The following is a 21,582-nucleotide window of genomic DNA, read 5'->3' as shown; positions in this document are numbered from 1 at the left end:
GGGAATGATGTGTGAGAGGAGCCACATGCACATTCAAAGACACGCGTCTCTGTACATAAGGTGTGCAAACTTAAATTCCAAGCATTAAGCACCCCAGAAAGTCATTTTTCCAACATCACATGGCTGCAGAGTTAAGGTCTTTACACACAGAGTTGGCCATTTTGGGGGGCATTATTTGGATCCTTAATCCCATTTAAAAATATAAATTACGCTCACATACCTTGCACACTGAGTCTGATGATTATGTAGCTCTTTAAATCCCTTAATATGACAAAGAAAACACTGGGTCTAACCATCCTGGTAGACACCTTCATTTGGGTTATTTGCATGAGCAAGTGAGTTGTGACACTTCAAGCAGTACAAATTTTGGCCTTTTTCTCTGATGTTGGATGGTTTAAATTCACATGATACATGGATGAATGGCAGTCCAGAGGTTTCAGTGCCAGAGAGAGAAAAGGAGCTGTAGTTGCTGCTCTGAATAGTCAGTCACTTATTTAAATAACTTGGATGGATGCAAAAACACAAACAATCTAACCTGTTCCAGTAAGGTAACAAACAATTCAAAATATCATAGTTATTTTTTCATGTGCGGCAATTTCAGATGACAAAAACAGATTCAGTGTGCAAAGGCCTTGGAGAGGCTGCAGACCTCTATGGTGACTACTTGACTATGGGATGGGATAGTAACTTACTAAATCCTCTTTGGTGTTTTTCTTAGTTTTCTGTTGTGTTAAATTTAAATTTATCCCCTTCGGTAAATTTTGGATTTTTTATTCATAAATTCTGCTGTTGTGAAAAATACCCATTTACCGCAATCTTTGACGGCAAGCCGAAAATATATGTCATTCAGTACGTCATTCTGGTCCTTACTTGGGTAATCTATGTCACTCCCCATCTCCCGGGTGAGATCCCCCATTGTAGAGGTCCTATTGGTATTTTGGGAATCTGCTCTTTTCTTCCTTCAACTTTTGTTTTCTTACCGGGACCTTGGCAACCACCAAAGATTGCACACTGGTGACAAGAGAACTCACTTTATTCCCAATCCACACATCAATATCAGAGGAGCAAGTCATTCTCTTAATATAATAATAAAATTATATCCTTGCATTCACCACGGGAACCTCAAGTTATTCCAGGTATACACCTCCGAGAAATACGAGGTCCTGACCTCGGTGACCACAATGGTAGGTTTGGCCATGGCCTTGAGGTATATCCACCACAGATTTGTCCAAGTCTTATGTTCCAAAATAACCAAGAAGCAAATCAGTCCAGCTTTCTGATTAAAATTGCTCCAGTCTTTCTTTCCACTCTTCCTTTTCCCCCTCCTGTCTTCACTGGATTATAGCTTGAAGCTGCTGTACAGCTACAACTAAGTACTACTGATCAACCTTTCTGGTGCAGGAACACAAGAAAACATCACCTACTGGTACTGTTGCCGCTCCCAAAAGATGGCCAGGGCATTACATCTATTAAAAAATGTTTTGATCACGAGACCAACATTTGATTTGGTCTGCCATGTTTCAGCAAAATAAAAATGGCAACTTGAAAACCATAATCTTACCCACCTTTTCTCTCTGTTTTGACTTGAGACAGGAAAAAAATCTTCTTGTGTTTTTTCTCAATACAGAGTATTCCAACACCACATTTCAGCAAAGTATATTTTAGGAGTGGAACCTATTTGTCCCAGCCTTGTGCTCCATAATAACCTGGAAATAAAGCAATCCAACCCTCCTATGAAGCACTCCAGTTGATCTCAGAACTCAGAGATTCTGAGATGCCAGCTGTATACGCCATCTTGAATGGCCCCTGGAACTTCTATATCCTGGGTTATAACTCACCGTCAACACGGCAAAATCCAGTGTGGTGCCAAACTTTCAAGGCAAATAAAATGCAGCATAAGTCACACCCACTCTGATCTCTTCTCCTGCCCGTCCTCATTGGTCTGCAGCTCTGGGCTGCTACTTAGCTCAACCAGCGTGTACTGACCAACCCTTCTGGTACAGGTTTTTATGGACACGTCTGCAGCTGGCGCTGTTGACCCACCTAGAGATGTCCCAAGGTCCCGTCTAGGTGGAGGTGGTGGTTTGAGTCGGCTGCGTTTGCTAACTCTGATGGATCTTGGCGTCCCCATGGGCTCTGGTGGACAAAGAGCCACCTCGCTGCCGTTCCTCTCTGGAGCCTCTTCTTGGGGAATGGAGTATCCATTGTTGCCATTGGTGTTGCACCCTAGAGGTCCTGGATTGCTTGTGGAGAGAGGTGCTTGGCCTGCAGTATTTACTCCCCCTGCACAAGAAGCCTTACTGCCTCGCCTCTTCCTAAAACTCCCTGTCTGACCAGCTTCTACCTCCACATCCTGCCGAGCCTGTGCAGCATTTGGATCCGCTCCTTTGGAGGCTCCTCCTGCAGCTGAAAGGAAACACTGCTCTTCCTCATAAATCCTCTCTACCAACATCTTCTTGTTGCCTTTCTGCTTCACAGAGCGTTTGATGGCGCAGATAAAATCCAATACGTTTAGGAAAAGGGAAAGAGCGGCTACGGCAAGCATGAAGTTGAGCATGACAGTCTTCTCAGTGGGCCTGGAGATGTAACAGTCCACCTGGGTGGTGCAGGGTGGGTGCTGGCATAGGAACCTTCTTGGGATGTGGAAACCAAACAGGTAGTAGTGAGCTGCGCCAAACCCTGCCTCCAGCAACGTCCTAAACATCAGGTGGATGATGTAGGCACCTGTGAAGCTCTGCACTGACCTCCGCTCAGTCACAAGAGGAGTCTTTTTCATGTTTGGTTTGGACTCCTGATGGATCTTAAAGAAGGGAAAAGCTTTGACTTGTCCATCAGAAACCAAATCCAAAGTTAGGCCATTTGACACCTTGTGGACCACGTAGATGATGAAGATGAAGTAAGGAAGGCACAAAGTGACGAGCTGCACCAGCCAGAAGCGGAATAGAGAGATGGGAGAGAAGAGATCGTAGCAGACATTGGCACAGCCGGGCTGGATGGTGTTGCACACAAATCTCTCCTGCTCGTCCTGGTAGAGAGGATAACCAGCGAAGAGGAGGATGAGGACACGGAGGAAGATCATCACAATGAGCCACACTTTCCCTAAAAGCAATAGAACATCTGTATTAAGAATGAGCAGATTTAAACATGCAAAAACCTCAAGGTGGCATAAATCTGGCCTGTAAAAACACCTTAACATACTTATTTCTCTAGACCAGGCAGTACTTTGAATTTACATCCACTGGAGAGCAGAAACTGTGTCAACAAAGTTTACCCACCCATCAAAGTGATGCTGTGATTGACAGAGATAAAGATGACCTCAGAGGCATTTGATCCAGCCATGCTCGCCGTGTCCCAGGCCTCCTAAATCTTCAGCTTTTTCAGTTCAGCTTCAATCTCCTTCAGCCTTTCTACTCCGGGGCACAATTGCTTCCAGTTGCACAATAACCTCCAAGTTGATGGACCAAGTGTTCCCAGACTCTTTCCCTCTTTTCTAGAAGGACTCTGTGCTCCAATCCAGCAGGTAAAATCCAATCTGATCCATCCAAGTCACCCCAAGTCTCTGACAGCCTGAGGTAAACCATATAAATGAGCTCTCCCCTCTGGACAACTGTCCGTCCTCAGACAACAGAAGACGGGAGCGAGCCCCATTGTGGGTCTATTCTTAACACACTTCCACAGGCACGTTGCCGTCCTGGCATTGCAGAGATATTTTGGTGCTGCTGGTCGTCCTTACAGGAGAGGAACAAGCTTCACTCGCTCTAAATTGCTGTATTAAGTTCTTAAAAACAATGGCAAGTGTGTTCTAACAGGCTGCTCTGTAAAAATACAAGTACTTACTGTGCGATGATTAATCAAAATAACATATAGATATGCAGACAACGGATTAGCTCACGTGAAACATAAGTAGGCTGTAAACTGTATATTCCCACAGCTGATGCCAGTTTATGATGGAGAAGTTCCTACTGTACGGTCATTTGATACGAGATGAAACAAAACTGCTCCAATATTACTTTGATTTGTAGATTAATACAAATAAACTATAAATGTTGCTTCTATGCAAGACTCCAACAAATTCACACCACACCACTACAAAAGCAGATCTCCCTTATCACAGTAATTTAAAGTGGAAAAATCTGTTCTTTCCTCACGTGCTGCACTGACCTCATGGACAGGGTTTCTCCAGAGGGACACATGGCTAAGGACAGTTGCCCCGGCTCATAATCTCCACAGATCAATGGTCATTAGCACCTCAGTTCTGGCTCACAATCCCACACGGCTCATTTTGAATGAATTGCAAGGCAACTATTGGGAATGGGTATAGGATTTGGTCAGAGATAAATAAAGTTCATAATGAACTTGTTGATGATAGATAATGACTCAAGTGGCAATCTCAAGTGACATCTGCAGTTCATTTTTAAGTTAGACTGTAAGGGTGCTGGATGTTTGTTAAAGCAGTGATGATGCAACAAGTCAAGTTAGTCAATTGAGTAAGGCTTAATTAAAAAAATATCAAACAATAAACACTATCCACCTTATTCCCAGCTCCCAAGATACCTTGCATGGATTCTGGCTGTGATTTCCTGTGCCTTTTGTCAAACAGGTGTTTTACATTGTAAAAAAAATGCTAATCTTGATTATTAAAGCAGTTCAGAGATTAAAAAAACGTTTGAACATCATCTGTTACACCACAAATGCACAAATGTAATTATTCTTTTGCCCTCTACTTTCAAGGAATGAGGAAAATATGTAGAAATTGCTGCATAATAAGCACACAGTATTTGCAAAGTAACAAGGGTTTGACCTTGTGTGCTTTCCAGCAGATGTAGAGCCCAGACAGATCTTTGTCATTACTCTCATTAGTTTGTGGATGCTCTGAAATTCTTATCATTTATTTACAGTTTATAATAACATTTAGCTAAATCACTGATTTTAAAAATGAAGCAGTATTTGCTAAACTGGGAATACATTCCTTTCAAAACAACCACCATCAGTTGTTTGCCGAAATAGTTAACCACTTGGAGAAACATACATTTACCATGTCCACTGTATCACAGGAGGGTTAATTATATCCAGAGTAGAGACCCCAGGAATAAGATGGAATGATCAAAGCTTAAATTTAACTTAAACCATGACATACAATTCAAAATTTTCTGCTAACCCAACACTTCTTCATAGGAGTGAGTAACATCCCCATGATACATTTAAAACAATAATGTCATAACAAAAAATAACCACACAGGATTTCACTCTTATAAAGCTTCAGCCTCTGGTTTGACTCCCCTCTTGCAAAATATCTTAATTTTCTTGTACATTTCAATTGCAAATAAAAAAAACCACCTGAAATACATTTATGCATTTCCTTTTATAAAGAATAACTAAAATTCATGTTTTCATTAATTCCATTCAGTGTGTTTAGTAAATAGTCTCTTGTATTATAAACTGGTTCTTACACCTTAGACTGTACTATTTTTTTTTTTTACTCTTGTTTTGTTTCTGAAGGCTCTTTTTATATGCCCCACATTTCCACAGTTGTGACATTTTTCATTGTCAAAGAAGCAGTCTTTGGTTTTCTCCACTGCATTTGTAGCAATTTCTAATGTCCGTCTGGGGCTGTGGTTGTGTGTCGCTGACCGTGTTTACTGACCCCGCCACTCTGTTCCATTTATCAGGTTCTTCAATGCCATGTACAATAAACCCACAATGCCTCTGTTTGTCGCCTCCATTGCTCATGCAAACTTGAGTGCTTTTTTCAAAAGTCAGCCTCTGCTGTATCCTGTCATTTGTGCCACTGATCACACAATCTCTCTACACCATTGAATCACAAAAGTTACAGTCCTGCGCCAGCTTTCTCAGTTCTGCCACATAATCACCTGCACTTTGCATATTACTCTGGTGCCATTTGATGGCACTAAGATACATTATTATTCTACAGTGTTACGGCCACAGCTGCATTCCCCCTCCCTTTTGTGTAACTAATTACTTCTGTGGAGTGTCTGTGCGTGTGTGTGTTTGAGTGGCTTCTCTAGGCTGATTCCTGACACCTGTGCTACTGCTGAAGGTGATCAATGAGCAGCTGCAGCAAAACCAATCAGCCAGTGAGTGGACAACACCAATCAGCCCAACCCTCATATAAGCCTGGCCGTCCTTCAGTCTTGGCGCAGCTCTATTTGTGTCTGAACTCACCACTGTGCCTCTTGTGTTAGATTTCTGTTCAATGTCTGTAGACCTTCTGTTAGATGAGGCACTAGTTTTGATGCACAGGGCCAGGTAGTTTAATTTAGGCACACAGTCACATGTAGGTTTTGTTAAGTTTGTTTAGTCACACTAGGTTTAGGGGTGCTGTTTTTTTGTTATTAGATTTGGGTAGTTAGTTAGGAGTTATGTTCAGTTTGTATCACCAGTTAGTTTTAAAACACTAGTTAGATGCTGTTTTATTTGGTTATTAGTTGAGAAGCACTCGGCAGTCCTTTCATTTTGCCTCACATTCTGCTAAGCACAATTTTACTTCTGTAATAAATACCTTTAATTTACCAACTACATCTGGTTTTTATGTTACTTCCTTTACCCACTGCGAGCTGGTCGTAACATAATTACGACCAGCTCGCTTAATCACTTTAAAGGGGACATTATGCAAAAATCACTTTTTCAGGCTTTTCTAACACAAATATGTGTCCCTGGCCTGTCCACAATCCCCTTAAGTACCAGAAAAATCCATTCCCTCCCTCCCTCTCTTTCTCCACCTTTCAGAAAATGTGTGCTGAAACAAGCCGTTCTCAGATTATATCCCTAGTGACTTCACATGGGAAGTTAGCACCCACCCCCAGGTTTGGTTGGCCCTCCCCCACTTGGAGGAAAGTTCCACCCTCCTCTCCTGATCCTCTCAGCTACCAGTTGAGATGCTGGGTAGATCAGTGGGTTACCCTGCTGACTACAATCTGGGACATTGATGGTTCGAATCCCAGTCAAGTCCTAGATTTTGGATAAAAATGTCTGTAACATCAGGAGTGCCACAGCCATTTCCTGAGAAAGGCAGAGTCAGACAGCTCATTAACATTTAAAGTCACAGAAACAGCTCGTTCTGAGCAGGGCTGAAACAGAGGGGTTTTTAGACATGCAAAAATCCAATACTGGAGTGTTTTTTCAGCAATGAACTTCACAGGCATGTTTTGGGGACCTCTGAGAACAATATAAACTTGTCTTAAAAGGGTAAAATATGTCCCCTTTAACACAGGTGAAGTTCCTGAGTGATGATATTTAAGGATTTTATAGAAAATCTGTATTTAATGGCGTGTCATGCAAATTGAACTCTTATTATGCAAGGATTAATTACATCTAAAAACTCATAATAAAATGTCACTAAGAATGTAATGTCAGTGACACTCCTAGCACCTCATGGTGACCCCAGGGGTGTCATAACCCTCACTTTGAAAAACTGATTTATGAGAACACCTGCCTCCACTCTTGCAATGCTTGATTTCCACTCTGCCCATTTTAGATTGACGATGACAGTCACTGCATTTATCATTCATTTTATACAGAGGAACGTTTTTGTTGGGCACCTCAAACTGGCATTGTTTTATTTATTCTCCAAGCCTTAATTGTTTATAGTTCTGGTAACTGGATGGTGCTCAAAGTCCCACATACAACACTTCATTTAGAAAACTGCTTTTAGATTCTCTGCTGCAATAACCAAGCACTTTACACCAAACATTTAAAACATCAACACACTTGTTTTCGCCCAACAGTGGTGGATACTTTGACCCCATGTAGCACTCGCCCACCTTTTTTCTACACTTGTTCTGGGATCAATTCAAAGCCGTCATTTAACCCACTCTGCCCATGTGTGTGACTATTTTTATTTTTCTATTATTCTATTGTGTAATTCAACTAATTTTGTCAACATCTCAGCATCATTAAAATGAGGGCCTGCCCTTAATAATAAGAGCATGATGGTAGACAGAAACTTCTAGTTCTTTCGTCTTAAAGGGATTTTTTTTTTAATCACAGATGTCAGTTGAAGCCTTTTTATTGTCAGGCTCATGTATATGCCCTGCCATGTGAGTAATCTCTGTTTTTATTATCTTCACAATAGAAAATATTATTTTTAAGTTTATAAAACTGTACCTGCTCCTTTTAAAGTTGATCATTCTGGTCCTGAAGGTGTCTAAAGAAAATTCTACCACTTGTGATTTAGCATGGATTTCAAGTGTTTTCTTTCAGTGATTTATATCATGAACAAGGAAGCCAAAGACAAAAAAAAAAAAACCCAGACTGGGGAAAACGACTTGTGTCATGTTTAATGACTGTCCTGTGGGTAGTATCTGTGACAGAACTGTTAATTTCGGCTATTTGGTTATCCACACCTGTCCATTCTTACAAGACCTGGCTGTGGGACAACCTAGGCTCGTCATGTGATTATGCAAATCTTCCACTGCTAATGGGGAAAAAGGGAGCAGCTGCAGGACCAGGTAGCTGATCAGGTAAATCAGTGAGGCGGGAAAACTCCAGCAGGAGCTGCTGGGCAGATGGGAAATGTTCTGCTCTGAAATCAGAGGGTCGTTAGCATGCATGGAAATTAGAATAATTATCAGAGCTGGAGTGAAAGTGGAAGGGAGAGAGGATGAAATTTGTTTTATAGGCAAGGCTATTTTTTAAAATGTTGCCAATATGGCCTCAAACAGGGTGTCCACACTCCATTAAAGGCAGAGATTGGTGCTATAAAAAACATTCTTTAGGCTTTAAGCTTCTGGTTTTACTTTTCCTGGTCTGGCATCTTTATTGTTTTGGTTGTAACTTAATTACTCTCCTTAACACTGTTTCCAGGCTAAATCAACTAAAAACCCTCATGAAAAAAGAAAGTACGACCACAATTAAAATTTTAATTTTCCTGGATTGGTGATGATTCCCCCAGGCCATAGAGGAGAAGACCACAGCTCTCCCTCTTACAGACCACTACTGTGAGATGCCACCTCTGTCAGAACAGAAATACATAGAGATAAAGTTCTGGTTAGGAACAGCATTAGGACACAAAAAGTTAAAAGTCAAAAACATACCTGCAGAACCTAATTGCAAAACATTTAATAAAGCCAATTTAACAGTCTGCTTAAAGGAAAATAGCTTGTCCTCTATGAAAACACTCAAGCGCAGTTAATGTAGCTAAAGTTAAGGAAGCTACGGTAGATATATAACATTGCTAAAGACTGTACACCTTTAACAGTTTTGAAAATTTCATAAGCCCATATTTAACTCATGTAAAATGGCTACATAGCTAACATAGCTAAAGCTAACAAAGCTACATTAGTTACGTAGCTACATTACCCAAGGCAGCCTAGCTCAAGACCAAAGATCTCAGACACTCAATCTCGCAAGCCGTAAATGTGAGATGCTGTCTCCGTTAAAAACAGGAGAGCCATAATTTGCCCATGCAACATATTTCCAGATTTATTCTTTTTCCACTCAACTTTATTTATAAACAGAGTCCTGCAGTTACATTCATGAAATAGCCACATTGCTAACAGTAAGCAACATTTTATAAATAGAGTACACACCCATTTTAAAACACTCCCTGTGTTTGTTCTGGTGAGTGTGAAAGTTAAAGGTCACACAAACATTGTCTAATACAGTGGTTCTCAAATGGTGTGTGCCTTGGTAATGTGTACAACCATGCCTGATTACTATGATTATAAAAGCATCAAAAAACTGGTCAAATTCATAGAAAATGAAAGTTTTCTGTAGTATTTCTGGTATTTTCTTACTGTGCCTTTGTTGCATATGCACTTTTTTAATAATATGGCGTAAAAATGACTAACAAAAGGGTACATAAAAAAATTGGATTTGCTAAAGTAGATTGTTATCATAACAATTGTCAATTAGACCGATATGGTTGAAAAGTACGCTGCAAAAATATAAATTCTAGCATGTATTTGTGAAATTCAGTGGTTGGGGTTGCGTTGTGAATCTGAACAACCATGCATTCTTACTACAACTATACATCCACTAAAAATACTGTAAGAAAATTTGAAGGGGCGATTTTGCATGGATATAAAGATGGTGTGCCTTGAGATTTTGGCTTTATCTTAAGTGTGCCTTGCGCAAATAAAGTATGAAAATCACTGGTCTAACATACTTCTTGATTACATTTTCTGAGAATAACAAGTTGCCCCAGGATTAAAGATTATTGGTGCTGGAAAGCATGAACCAGTGTTTTGGTTCTCCTTTTCACACCAGTCTGGTGACCAGTCTGGGGATCTTGTCTTTGTTTTTCCCCCTTTTCAGATTCAGATTCAGAAAACTTTATTGTCTGTCACTGACAGAAAATTGCCTTAGGCATGGCTCAACATATAGTCCAACATACATCCAAAAACACACGAAATATAAAACACGACATTCCTAAAAACAGAGTAAAAAGTGGCTTATGCAATTAAATTAGACAGGATAAAAAGATAAACAGATAAACTTCAAGTGCTTTCTGCAAATATGCCTTATAGTAGTAGTGATAACAGTAGCTGTTGGGGTAATGTTTGTTTATTTAAGATGTTTACAGCGGTAGGAATAAAAGAATTTCGGTTACTATTTTTCTTGGCTAGAGGGACTTTATATTGATGGTAAAAGCTGAAAAGCTTCATGTACTGGGTGTGTTGGGTCTGCTGTGATGTGGTTGGCTTTCCTTCTAACTGCTTGGGTGTGGAGTTCTGACAAATGGGTTTGATTTTCTCCAGTTATTTTACTTGCTTGGTTAATGATCCGGGAAAGCTCTGATTTGTTTTTAACTGAAATGAAATTGAACCAGGATGTGATATTGAAGGTGAGTACTGATTCTATGAGTGATTTGTAAACAGCTGTTAAAATGTCCTTCCTAACACTGACCTCTGACCTTTTTTCTGTTTTATTTATGTAATGTTGCTTGGTCTGTGATTTTGCAATCTGGTTATTTTATGCATATAACTACCAGAGTTTGTTTACAAATAAAGTTGAATTTTAAAAATGAGCTATAAAACGGCAATCTTTATCACTTCAGTCCTGACAGAGGCAGTGTTTCACAGTAGAAGTCTGTAAGAAAGGGCACCTGAGATCTATGGAGTCCCCTCTCCTTTTTGAGCTTCTGCATTTTTCTCAGTTTGCAGCGTTGGAGTTTACTGCTACACATAATCTGAATGTGCATATCCCAAATATATTACAGAAATACCATTGCAGCCTTTGCACCCTGTACACAGAAGACATACACTGGGTTTATTGCAAGGTTTTAAATTTTAATTTTGCACAGGTTTTTCTAAACATTGCTTAAGAAGAGAAGAATTGGGAGAAGTTTGATAAATCAAAGTTAGAAACATACAGAGAAAAGGAGAGAAGAGAGAGAGAAAGTTTAGAATTAGACAAGAAAAGGAAATAAACTGACATTAACATTAATAAGAATTACAATAAACAGTACAAGTTTTAGAAAATATCAATGAATTAAAAAAAAACAAAAGGTCACAGGTACAGCAGTCGACTGATGTTAGCACAGGTATCTTTATGAATGAAGGAGTTTGTGGAATCCAAAAATTGTCTTCAAAGAGGAAAATGAAGAAAAAGTAAAACTCTATGCAGAGGTAGAGTTCAGTGCACAAGGCTATGACACACCAGCTGACAGGACGCCACTGCCCCAATGTCTCCTCTGTCTGTCTCCACCTCATAACACACCAGACTGGGCTGTATGCACACACACACAATAAATAGGAAATACAATCTTTGAAGAACCTCCACGGGTTTCAACTCACAACAGCAACTCAAAAACTCTCTTACAGATAAACTTTCGCACTTTTCTTTTTCTCTCATTCAAAGCAAAACAACACTTCTCTTTCCGAGTTCTGACTCCATTTTTCATATCCCTCATGTGCAGGAGAGCCGGTGTCAGAACAACCCAATTAACAGGATTTTTCTTTATTTCTTGACTTTGGTACACTTCTGTCCTCACACTCTCCTGCTCAAGATGGAAAATCTCACTGATCTGATGACTGATTCTCTTCACAAACATCAGAACTTAAATCACAGACATGTAAGCTGCAAATAAAAAAGCTTGACAGAGAGAAAATGAAGCTGATACCACATTTGCACCTCCTTTGTAATGAGGATGACGCTGTTTGTCGCAATGCCTTTTTTTCCCAGTCATGGTATTTCCAAGCAAACAATTTACTGTCTATTCAGAGATATCATGAACAAAGATGCAGCTGATCATAAGACAAGCAACTGTTATTATAAAGTTTAGATAAAAAAACACTTGTCAATCCTCCAGATGTGTAAAAGGAAATGAATCAAACCAATTAAAACCTGTTTTACAGGTTACCCATTAACTAAAGTCTTGCATGTTTACCAATGTTTGCTTTTACAAATGTAAATCAATAGCTGTGTCCCAATTCAAGGGCTGCATCCTTCAGGTGGTGCACATGAACTTCCCATTAGGTTATAGCAGCATGCCAAAAAAACTGTCCAATTTTTAAGGCTCCTTTAAATGTGTCTCACTTCCTGGGCCACTGAAGGATCCATTGAGTGTATTCTTCATAAGCCAACATCTCTTAAGATCATTGCACAACTATCACATGGCTGGTCAACAGTTAAACTGCCAAACAATATGATTTTACATGCCAGGAACTGGAGTCAATTTAATCAAGCAGCTACCAGTACTATTGTTAAAAAAGGCCTTGAAACTTCAAATTCTCTTTGAAATAACAGGTTTACTTGCATGATGTCCGTTATGCTAGCTAGTTCTGTTGCAGCTGTCTAGTTTGCAGGGCAACGATGGCAGCACTTCAGAGTGAAAGGGTAAGGGTGGGGACTGTTGGTGAGAACCCCTTGAAATTAGAGAGGATTATCTCAAATTGGCCTGCCTGATCAATGCAGGATACAAAGGATAGGTTCTTCTAAGGATGCTACTCCTGAATTGAGACACAGCTTACATCAACCATGTTCAGAAATGATATGACAGCTTGAATTTGTCGAGTTATTTTGTTGAAAATATGGTACAGAAGCTCTATATGGTCATGAATCAGCACATTTAATTTCACTCTCCAACACTTTCCAGTGGTTAAGAGTTAGTTTTGTTTGATGTCCTGGGATCTCAAGTTGTTTATCTCTCTTTTTCCAGCATGACAACACTGATGCGTCTAGAAAGTGAGATAATTTTAGTCTCTTTTAAAATTTCAATACGTTAACTTAATATAAAGTGAATCCAGTGTTGTTTGTTGGACATAAAGAAATAAAGAAGTCTTGATCTCAAGAAACAACTGCAATTCACTTGACATCACAGGAAAATTGAGTAAAATAAAATGTATGGGCACATGTCCACTCAGACCTCTGTACTGTGGAGCCCCTAAACTGACACAATTTAAGAGATACATCCCAATGCATCAAAGTACTGTTATAGATTAAATAAAAAGGAAAACAAAGCTTTTGGACTTTTTCTGCAACCTACTCAAAGTTGGGTTAAAAAGCTCTGCAAATTTTAATTTACAGCATGTCCTAAACAGTACGACACAATCAGGCGTCAGGAACAAAAATAGCTTGATAAGGCTGATTCCTTTAAGAGTAGCAATGCAATGCAAAGCAGTGGGATGCAATACTCTGCATCCTTGTTTTTATTTTCCTTTCTGTTGCTGGTGTTGTCATGGAAGAGGAACGAGAAATTGAGATTTACAAAGTGATCGGGGTTTCCTACAGAAAGATTTTCTTGATTTTCTTAGAATTTTTTGACCCCTGGAGTTTGTTACGTACTGGTTTGTTACCAATCCTGATATGCATTAATATCACACATATCTTGGATCCAAATGTTGTGCTCTGACTTATGTTAACATGGAAGCAAAACTACACAGCTTTCTGTGGTCAAACGCTTGTCAAAACAAAGCACCAGACTTTCCTTTCTCCACCGTAAAAAGTAAAACATCAGATGGCTTATTTATTAAAGGGGGAAACTGAAACTCCCTGGGCAGAGTATTAAATATCTAAAGGATCCAGTGTGTAAAGCTGCTGTGCATTTGTGTGCTGTTAGGTAAACCAGCTGAACTTCACATATGACCAGCTAAACCTTAAATAATGGATTTATTATTAAAATATAAATCCCAAGGATGATACACATTCAGTCCAGTTAAGGCAAAAATGTGTCCAAGCTATGGCCTGGGGGTCAAATTTGGCTTGCAGTGCATTTTTGATTGGCCCGCAGCAAATTCTAAACTTGAAAATGAAATATGGCCCACATTTTAACATGAAGCTTGTGCCTGACTGTATTGTACTTTAGCGCTACCTAGGGCAGAGCGATTATGGCAAAAATCAAAATCCCGATTAATTGGGCTTTTTACCTCGATTACAATCAATGAACGATTATTCCACCCCCAACCTCCGACTCTGTTTGTTCTGTAAATATTTGTATAATTTTAAAACTAATAACTGAGATGAACATGTAGAGATTAAAAATTCATGGTTATTTATTAAGACAACTGAAATAAAAATACTCAGCTAAAATACAACTACCTGGCTGCCTATCACGTGACTACATAACTAGTAGTTTGTTTTTAAGGGGGTGGCGCATTAGTAGAGAGAGATATTGCAAGGGAAAAAAAATGAAATAATTGACATGGCAGGTTTTCGTCAGTTATAGGGTCTAAATGTGGGTTTTGGTTATTTTTTGATTAATTGCCCAGCTCTAGCGCTACCATGTTAATTCTGTAAACAAACATTTTGACTAGAAGAATTTATTGATTTGAGTTTTTTGTGACTAAATGAAGACAGCAATGTCAATGGAAGACATACTGGCAACCAAAGTAGTAACAATATTTTGAGTTAAGGTCTAATAAGATCCAGTTGAAGTTTTACTTCTAGACTGTATTCCCCACTGAGCATGCCATAGTGTTTCTCCTGCTTTCTCCACATATCTTAAGCTTTATTTTAAGTTGGTTTTCATGCAAGCTATCTTTATTCTCCATTAAACAAATTGTATAAAAGGAGGAGGCATTGTTCACAGGTTTTGGCCTGCAGATGAATTTTTGAGGGAATTTCCAAATTGCAAAAATACCAAATCAGCAGCAAAACTGTCAAGAATCAGAAAAAAGGAACAAGAAAACATAGCTAAATATTCTGCATAAACAAAAAACTTGAAAATGTTATCCACTTTGTCAGTTTGGGGCTCCACTAAAATCCAATTCATCAATGAATTCTTCCACAGAGTTGGTTAGAGAAATGACAACAAACCATAAAGCCTGCATTGTCTTGCTGTATATTATCAGTTAACCATATACTGTATGTAACACATAAAAATGACATTTTCTGCAAATATTGTAACAAGAAAACAGATAAAAATGTAAAGTGGTCTCTCCCATTAAAAATCCTAACACTTTATCTTGACTTGATTTGTCATCAGAACAACGAATCAAACATATTTACTGTCCCCAACATTTACAGTAAAAACTGACCCAATATAAATATTCTATCATCATTCTGTTTTTACAGTACAAGGTAAGTCTACAGATTCTGCACACTGGCACTGTATTTACACTTTACAGAGACGATTTAGCAAAATTTATACAATCTCTCTTTTTGAAAGCAGAGTTTGAATCAATGCTTTTTCATTCATTTCGGTTCTCAGAAAAACAAAAATGAACCCTGAAGAATCATGCTTTTAGTGGCTCCTAAATGTCAATATTCTGTTTGTGCTGTTTGTTTGTAAGCTGGAAGAACCGTACAAAATGTTAAAGACTTGAAATTTATTTGTTCTATTCCTCCAGGATGTAGAGGAGAAGTGTTAAACTAGCTTATTACAGGCACCACAGGTCAGGACGATGGCAGTGAATTAAGAAGTTTAAACTCTACAGTATGTCTCACATCAGTCGGTGTTCTCCCAAGTGTGCACGCTTCATCGTATTCTACCACAACAACAGAGCTATGGGTGGATATTGCTTTATGGAAATAGCAGTGTTTGAGGCAGGGCTGAGCATGATTTATGCTTCTGAGATCAACGCCATAGAAGCCTACACAGCGTGATTTCTATCATAGCGATATTGCCAGTATGAGGACCACATTCTCTACTTGTTCTGCACAGGACTAGCTACTGAAACTGAATGCATTGTGTTGGAGATGATAAATACTAGGCAGCAGTTGATTATACTGAAATTACAGCTAAAAAGAAACAAGAGAAGACATCAAAGCTGTGATGTACAGTTGCTGAATCAGTAGAGGCAGAGGCTGAAGCTTATGCACCATATTTTCTGGATTTCGGCAGGTAGATTTTACACTTTGGTTTGCTGTCTGAAGCCATTTATCTCACACAACAGTACGCTCAATCTGCCTGTAGACATTACTCAGAGACTGGCAGTCATCCATGTTGGGAATGCAGGAGATATGATGCTACCCAGTGGACCAATCACAGGGCTTACAGTCTGCATTACTAGGATGCGTGGTGACATTTTTGAAGAGGTGAATATTAGGTGCGTGACCTAACAGCAACACCATAAGTTATGGCGTAGATTCAAAGCAGAAGTATAAATCTGGCTTTATTGTTTAGTTGTGTTCAGACCAAAACTGAGGCAAAATCTCTCCTTGCTTTCTTTACATGCAGGGCAGGAGAATATTTTTCTTTTTAGAGACTATTTTAAACCAAATGCTGACTTTTAATTGCTTCTAACATTATCCAGAGGTGCAAAATGCTTGGCCAATTTCATCTTCCCAGTTACTGTGTCTTAAAGGAACTTTCCTGCTGTTTCTACCTAGTTGAAGCCCAGTTTAATGACCTGATAGACTGACTCACTAGTTGTCACCACAAATGCACAAACTCAAAATGTCCTAAAAAATTTTCAGGGAGAGCTGCATTTATTTTTCAACCAAATATTACCAGGAATTTGTCCTGCCAGCCCCTAAAATTTCAGGTGAAGTCATGGTGAGGCAATGTGTAAATGAAGCCGGGGCATATTTAGATATTAAGGGGTGATCATTTTCTTTACCGGCAAGTGATCTGTGCAGATGTAGTGAAGCTGCATCAAACTTTTTCCATTTGATATGTTCTTTACCACGCATTATTCAATGCTGTGAAAACATCAAATTACATGTAGCATTGATAAAAAAGGCAAAATGTGTCAGGATAACATTAGACTGTTGCTTCATCTGCAATTTCTTTGATGCCCTTTTAACCTCATGTCTTGCCTCCTGAGATCCTTCCCCTCTCTACCTGTCTCACAGTGAGAGGCTCCCACTTTGAACAGTTCAGTCAGGAAGATTTCTGAGGCAGACTGTCCTTTAAGATTTTAGACATTTTCAGGAGTGCATGCAAAAGGTTTATGATAGTCACAAACGACAACGGTGTATTTATCTGCAGAATCCGTGTCCAAATGTCTTGCTGGGTGACAGTTACACTGCAGAAGTTAATCATCGGTCAAAATCTAGCTTACTACAATCAAACATTGTAAATATATATTTTACTTAATTCTGGTCAGAACACACCTTTGGAGAAAGACTTTTAAAAGGAGGACTCTACAAGTTAAATTTCCAGGCCCTCTTAAAGTGCCCCAAACACTAACCTTCTTAATGTCATGTTAGTTAAATGGCTATAATGTAAATGAACACTGTAGATTTTGTCATGATATGTAGTCCAGTTAAAACTGTAAACCCACAACAATAAACACAACAGTGAAATGTACATGTATTTTCTGTGTATGCTTGGATGTGCTTGCAGAGACATCTGCTGGATGGGAATGCAAAAGAGCAGAAAAACACAAACAAAAACAACATGAAATCAAATTCAGGAATTGAGCATTTCAGATTTTATAATGTGCCTGTAAGCTGTCAAAAACAGCTCCTGCCTCAACTGAGAAAGTGAAGCAGGAGATTAAAAATAAAGGAATGTACAAGCAGGTTCCCTCAATCAGCCGCAGTCGAGCCTCAGAGGGGATTATGGGACGCTGTAGTCGCTGTCGTCTTCACAAAGTCTCTCATATCGCCAGCTTTACTTCTGTTTGGCCTCTTTTTGTCTTCTTCTGCAGCTTTCACACGAACAACGTTCACTCACACACTTCAGTTTGGTTCAGCTCAGCTCTGTTTGGTTCAGTGCAGGCACCCAGTGGGGCTTCTTTTATGTACATCAACCAGAAAGGGTGCAGTCACACTTATCAAAGTGCCATGTTGTGAGTGTGTGTACATGTGTATGCATGAGCCAGACAGACCCACTGATCCACAGGACTGCAGCCCACCTGGTTTTACCTGCTGAGCAGGCACAAACACAGTTCAGTTTGTGTAACAGGAGTGTCTCCGAGCTGCAGGCGGTCAGTGTTAAGAAATGATGGCTGGACACCACCGCACCACCGTAAGGTTGTCTGCGCTCACCGACCGCTTCTTGGCCTGTTTCCTCAAGTCCTTGTATTTGTCATCACACAACCGTGAGATGGCCTGGAAGACAGATCAAATCAGATCCGATCAGGAGGTAAGAAAGAGAAAAAGAAGCATACCCTTTGGTTTATTTACTCATGTAAAAAGAGGAATCAAGTAATGTCATCTCCAAGTGAGAAAATGAGTTTTTATAATCCCAGGATTCTGATAGAAGGGTCATAAAATAATCTATTTTTGGTCTAATCTTGTTTGTTTGTGATTATTTCTCCAAGTGTTCTGATAGATTTGCAGGCTTCCATAAAGAGATCAAACCAGATTTCTTCAGTCAATGTCTTGAATTGTCTTAAATCAAATGTGATGACATTCTTTTTAATCATATTCAACATTTTCAAGAGGATCTGGATGCAAACCTCTATGGTGAGGCAGATAAATTCAAATTTAACACACCACAAATGAAGGAAATCCCAAAGAGAGTTAGGGTTAGGCACCTTAACCCTAAAGGTTAGGTTTAGGGCAAGGGGGGATCACACCACAAACCAAGACAAACCCCCAGAGAGGGTTAGGGATCCAAATCTTAAAGGTTAGGGTTAGAGCAAGGGGAAAAAAATATCACACCACAAACCAAGGCAAAACCCAAAGAGGATTAGGGTTAGGTACCCAAACTCCAAAAGTTAGGGTAAGGGGGATAAAAACAATAACATCACACAAACTAAGGAAAACCTAAATAGGGTTAGCGATAGCCGCTTAAACCCTAAAGGTTAGGGTTAGGGAAAGGGTGGTAAGATAAAAAATAACACCCCACAAACTAAGGAAAACCCCAATAAGGCTTAATACAACACCTCTTGTCCCATTGTAGAGGTCTTCAACAGAAGAGCTCAAAATTTCTGCACCATAACAAGATTTTGAGGGTTTAGGGGTCAACTTAATTAACAACTTCCTATTTCATATTTTTTTATTCTTTATCAAAAGGACTGCCCGTTTATTCCCTTTCTATGTAAAGTACGGTCATCTACAGTATCTTTTTAGGTACACAAAATAACAAAAATAACATTACTTTCTTCAAAATGAGGATCTTTATTTCTGTCTTCCAGTGTTAACAGGAAGCAGGAACCTTGTTTCTAAAAATCTTGACTGATACATCATCAGAGTTGAGTACGTTTCATCTTAATTTTCTTAATTCCAATAAAGTTTTAATGTCTTCTCGCCTCTTAGTGTCGCTATATAGCTGCAAGCTGCAATAGCGATCTTCTTTCCATTAAAAGATGTCAATCTACAGATCTTTAGTTAACAAATCATGCAGTCGTGGTATCGTCACTGTTACTGTCAAATATGGATGGGCTGCAGAAACTTAGATGAGACTACTTTTTTTCTGAACTTTCAATTTCACTGATTCCTTCTTCCTTTCTATTTATTGGTCTAGTCAAGAGGTTCTCAGCTGGTCAGGCATCAGAACCCACCTCCGCAACCCAAATAAAAAAAAATAAGTAAATAAAATGCTGAAATCTAGTTAATGACTTGTGTGGACAAGGCAGTACATCTCAACTCTTTGATCTTGTCCTTTACATGCAGACACACCATGCTTTTAGAATTGAAAAATCTCATTCTAATACCTTTTACAGTCTAAGATATCACATATGATTCACTATAATTTTTTGCTATAGACAGTGCATTAACTACATAAACTGCTACCATAAATAACATGAAGATCACAGTGCTTTCTTGAAATGTCAAAATGTCTTGTCGTGAAAAATGTCTTTCTTAGAGGGGAGTGCAGAAGATGCATCGTCCAACATCATCATCATTATTGCTGCACAGATTTGCTCTAAATACTAACTGCAGTTTGGCAGTGAGGAAGAGAGGAGGTAGAGCCAGATGTTTAGGCAGTGACGCTAATTACAGAGCATCACGCCCCTGCACCCTGTCCTTCACCCAGCTCGTCATCTACAGGCTGTGTTTGTGTGCATCAGTGTGGAGCTGAGGCAACAGGCAGCGTCAGTTTAATGTAGTCCTTGTCCCTTACAGATTTTATAATCTCTGTCACAAGTTATTCCCTGTATGTACTTCTCACCTCGAGTTTCTGGGCCTTGTCCCTGCTGAGGGGCTCCAGGGGGAAGCTGAGGTTGTTGGCCTCAGCGAGTGAGCGCAGGTCAAAGTAATACTTGGCGTAGACGCTGGACGGCACGTTGATGTTGAACTGAAGTAGCTCAAGGAACTGACGCTCCAACTCATTCCTTCAATCAAAAAGAGAGAAAAAGAGAAGATGGGAAGTTTAAAAAGCTGAAAGACATCAGATATTTAGGTCTATGAAGCAGACCTGGTCTAGTTCAGAATACATTTATGCCCTCTTAACACATCTCCCAGTATATAAAGACAGCCTTCTACAGCTTTGCTCTCTCAGCCAGACTCACGCCTGCACCATTCATTTAATTCAGTTTCTGTTAATCCATGTTGTAAAATATTTTAAAATAATCTGTATTTTGTTTGAGTTGTTTTGAGTTGAAAAGTTGATGCTTTTCAGAAATTCAGATCCTCAGTCACTATTTCAACTAAAAGCTGCTGTGAGCAGAGTAAAGAAAGCAATGCACCCTTGCACACACACACATAGCTCAAATATGTTGGCAGGGATTTCGTGCCAATACATTGATTGCTGATGTTTTGTAAAAATTCAGCAGGGTGCAGGAGTTGCTTGCATTTTTGGTCATTAAAAACAAGACATTAGCCAATACAGGGCATCAAGGACTTCTGTTTTTAGCCATTGAACAAGGAATCAATGTTATCTGATTTTTACTAGAATGATATTGAAATTTTAAAAGCTGGTATTGTGAGAACTGTAGTCTAGAAATCAGTCCCATATGGAGAGACTGGAAGGGAGACAAAGACACTTTAGAGACTATCCCAGCAAATCCATAACCTCACAGACAGTGGGTGTTTTTTTTCACACATACAGCGGATATTCACATACTTCAAGAAAATCCCCAGCACACCCACCTAACATAAGCCCTTCCTCATCCTGAAAGCGAATCATACCAACACAAAAGGCTCTGAGCGTTATGTGTAAGAAATAAAATGAATCCCACTTCCTGAAAATGCTATTGTCATGCATGGTCTCACGCTGCACAGCTCTGGATCCCCTCTGCAGCGCTCTGACAGGCGGTTTTCATCTGTTTACCTTCACCCATGACCAATTCATTCTGCACTGTAACCTGCAGAAGAAGAACTACCCATCTCTTCTTTTTCTAGCCT

At 39.4% G+C, this 21,582-nt stretch overlaps 2 protein-coding genes across 5 annotated transcripts in view; both read right to left on the bottom strand.

The window, feature by feature from the left end:
- Positions 1-1,900: 1,900 nt before the first annotated feature.
- LOC121527705 (gap junction delta-4 protein) lies at positions 1,901-3,339 on the bottom strand. Its single transcript, XM_041814732.1, has 3 exons — positions 3,276-3,339; positions 2,335-3,099; positions 1,901-2,235 (listed from the first exon to the last, which is right to left on the bottom strand). The coding sequence occupies exons 1-3, from the start codon at positions 3,337-3,339 to the stop codon at positions 1,901-1,903; spliced, it is 1,164 nt and encodes a 387-aa protein (XP_041670666.1).
- Positions 3,340-11,240: 7,901 nt separating this feature from the next.
- The window catches only part of ccny (cyclin Y), a 74,319-nt gene continuing 63,977 nt past the window's right edge, over positions 11,241-21,582 (bottom strand). For all 4 annotated transcript variants that reach the window (XM_041814109.1, XM_041814111.1, XM_041814110.1 and 1 more), the window contains 2 exons: positions 20,408-20,570; positions 11,241-18,399 (listed from right to left, as the gene is read on the bottom strand). In XM_041814109.1, coding sequence (XP_041670043.1) covers positions 18,283-18,399; positions 20,408-20,570 — 280 coding nt within the window. In that variant the 3' untranslated portion in view covers positions 11,241-18,282. The remainder of the gene's footprint in view (positions 18,400-20,407; positions 20,571-21,582) is intronic.

Source organism: Cheilinus undulatus, linkage group 19 (assembly GCF_018320785.1).
Source record: "Cheilinus undulatus linkage group 19, ASM1832078v1, whole genome shotgun sequence".
In the NCBI taxonomy this organism is placed as follows: Eukaryota; Metazoa; Chordata; class Actinopteri; order Labriformes; family Labridae; genus Cheilinus; species Cheilinus undulatus.
Note: the sequence above shows the minus strand (reverse complement) of the source record. Positions and strands in the feature narration are given on the sequence as shown.

Coding starts and splice junctions, on each gene's coding strand:
- LOC121527705 (XM_041814732.1), bottom strand. CDS start 3,339: ATGGCTGGATCAAATGCCTCTGAGGTCATCTTTATCTCTGTCAATCAC. Junction 3,100..3,275: donor TCACAGCATCACTTTGATGG/GTGGGTAAACTT, acceptor TATTGCTTTTAG/GGAAAGTGTGGCTCATTGTG. Junction 2,236..2,334: donor GGATGTGGAGGTAGAAGCTG/GTCAGACAGGGA, acceptor CAAGCAATCCAG/GACCTCTAGGGTGCAACACC.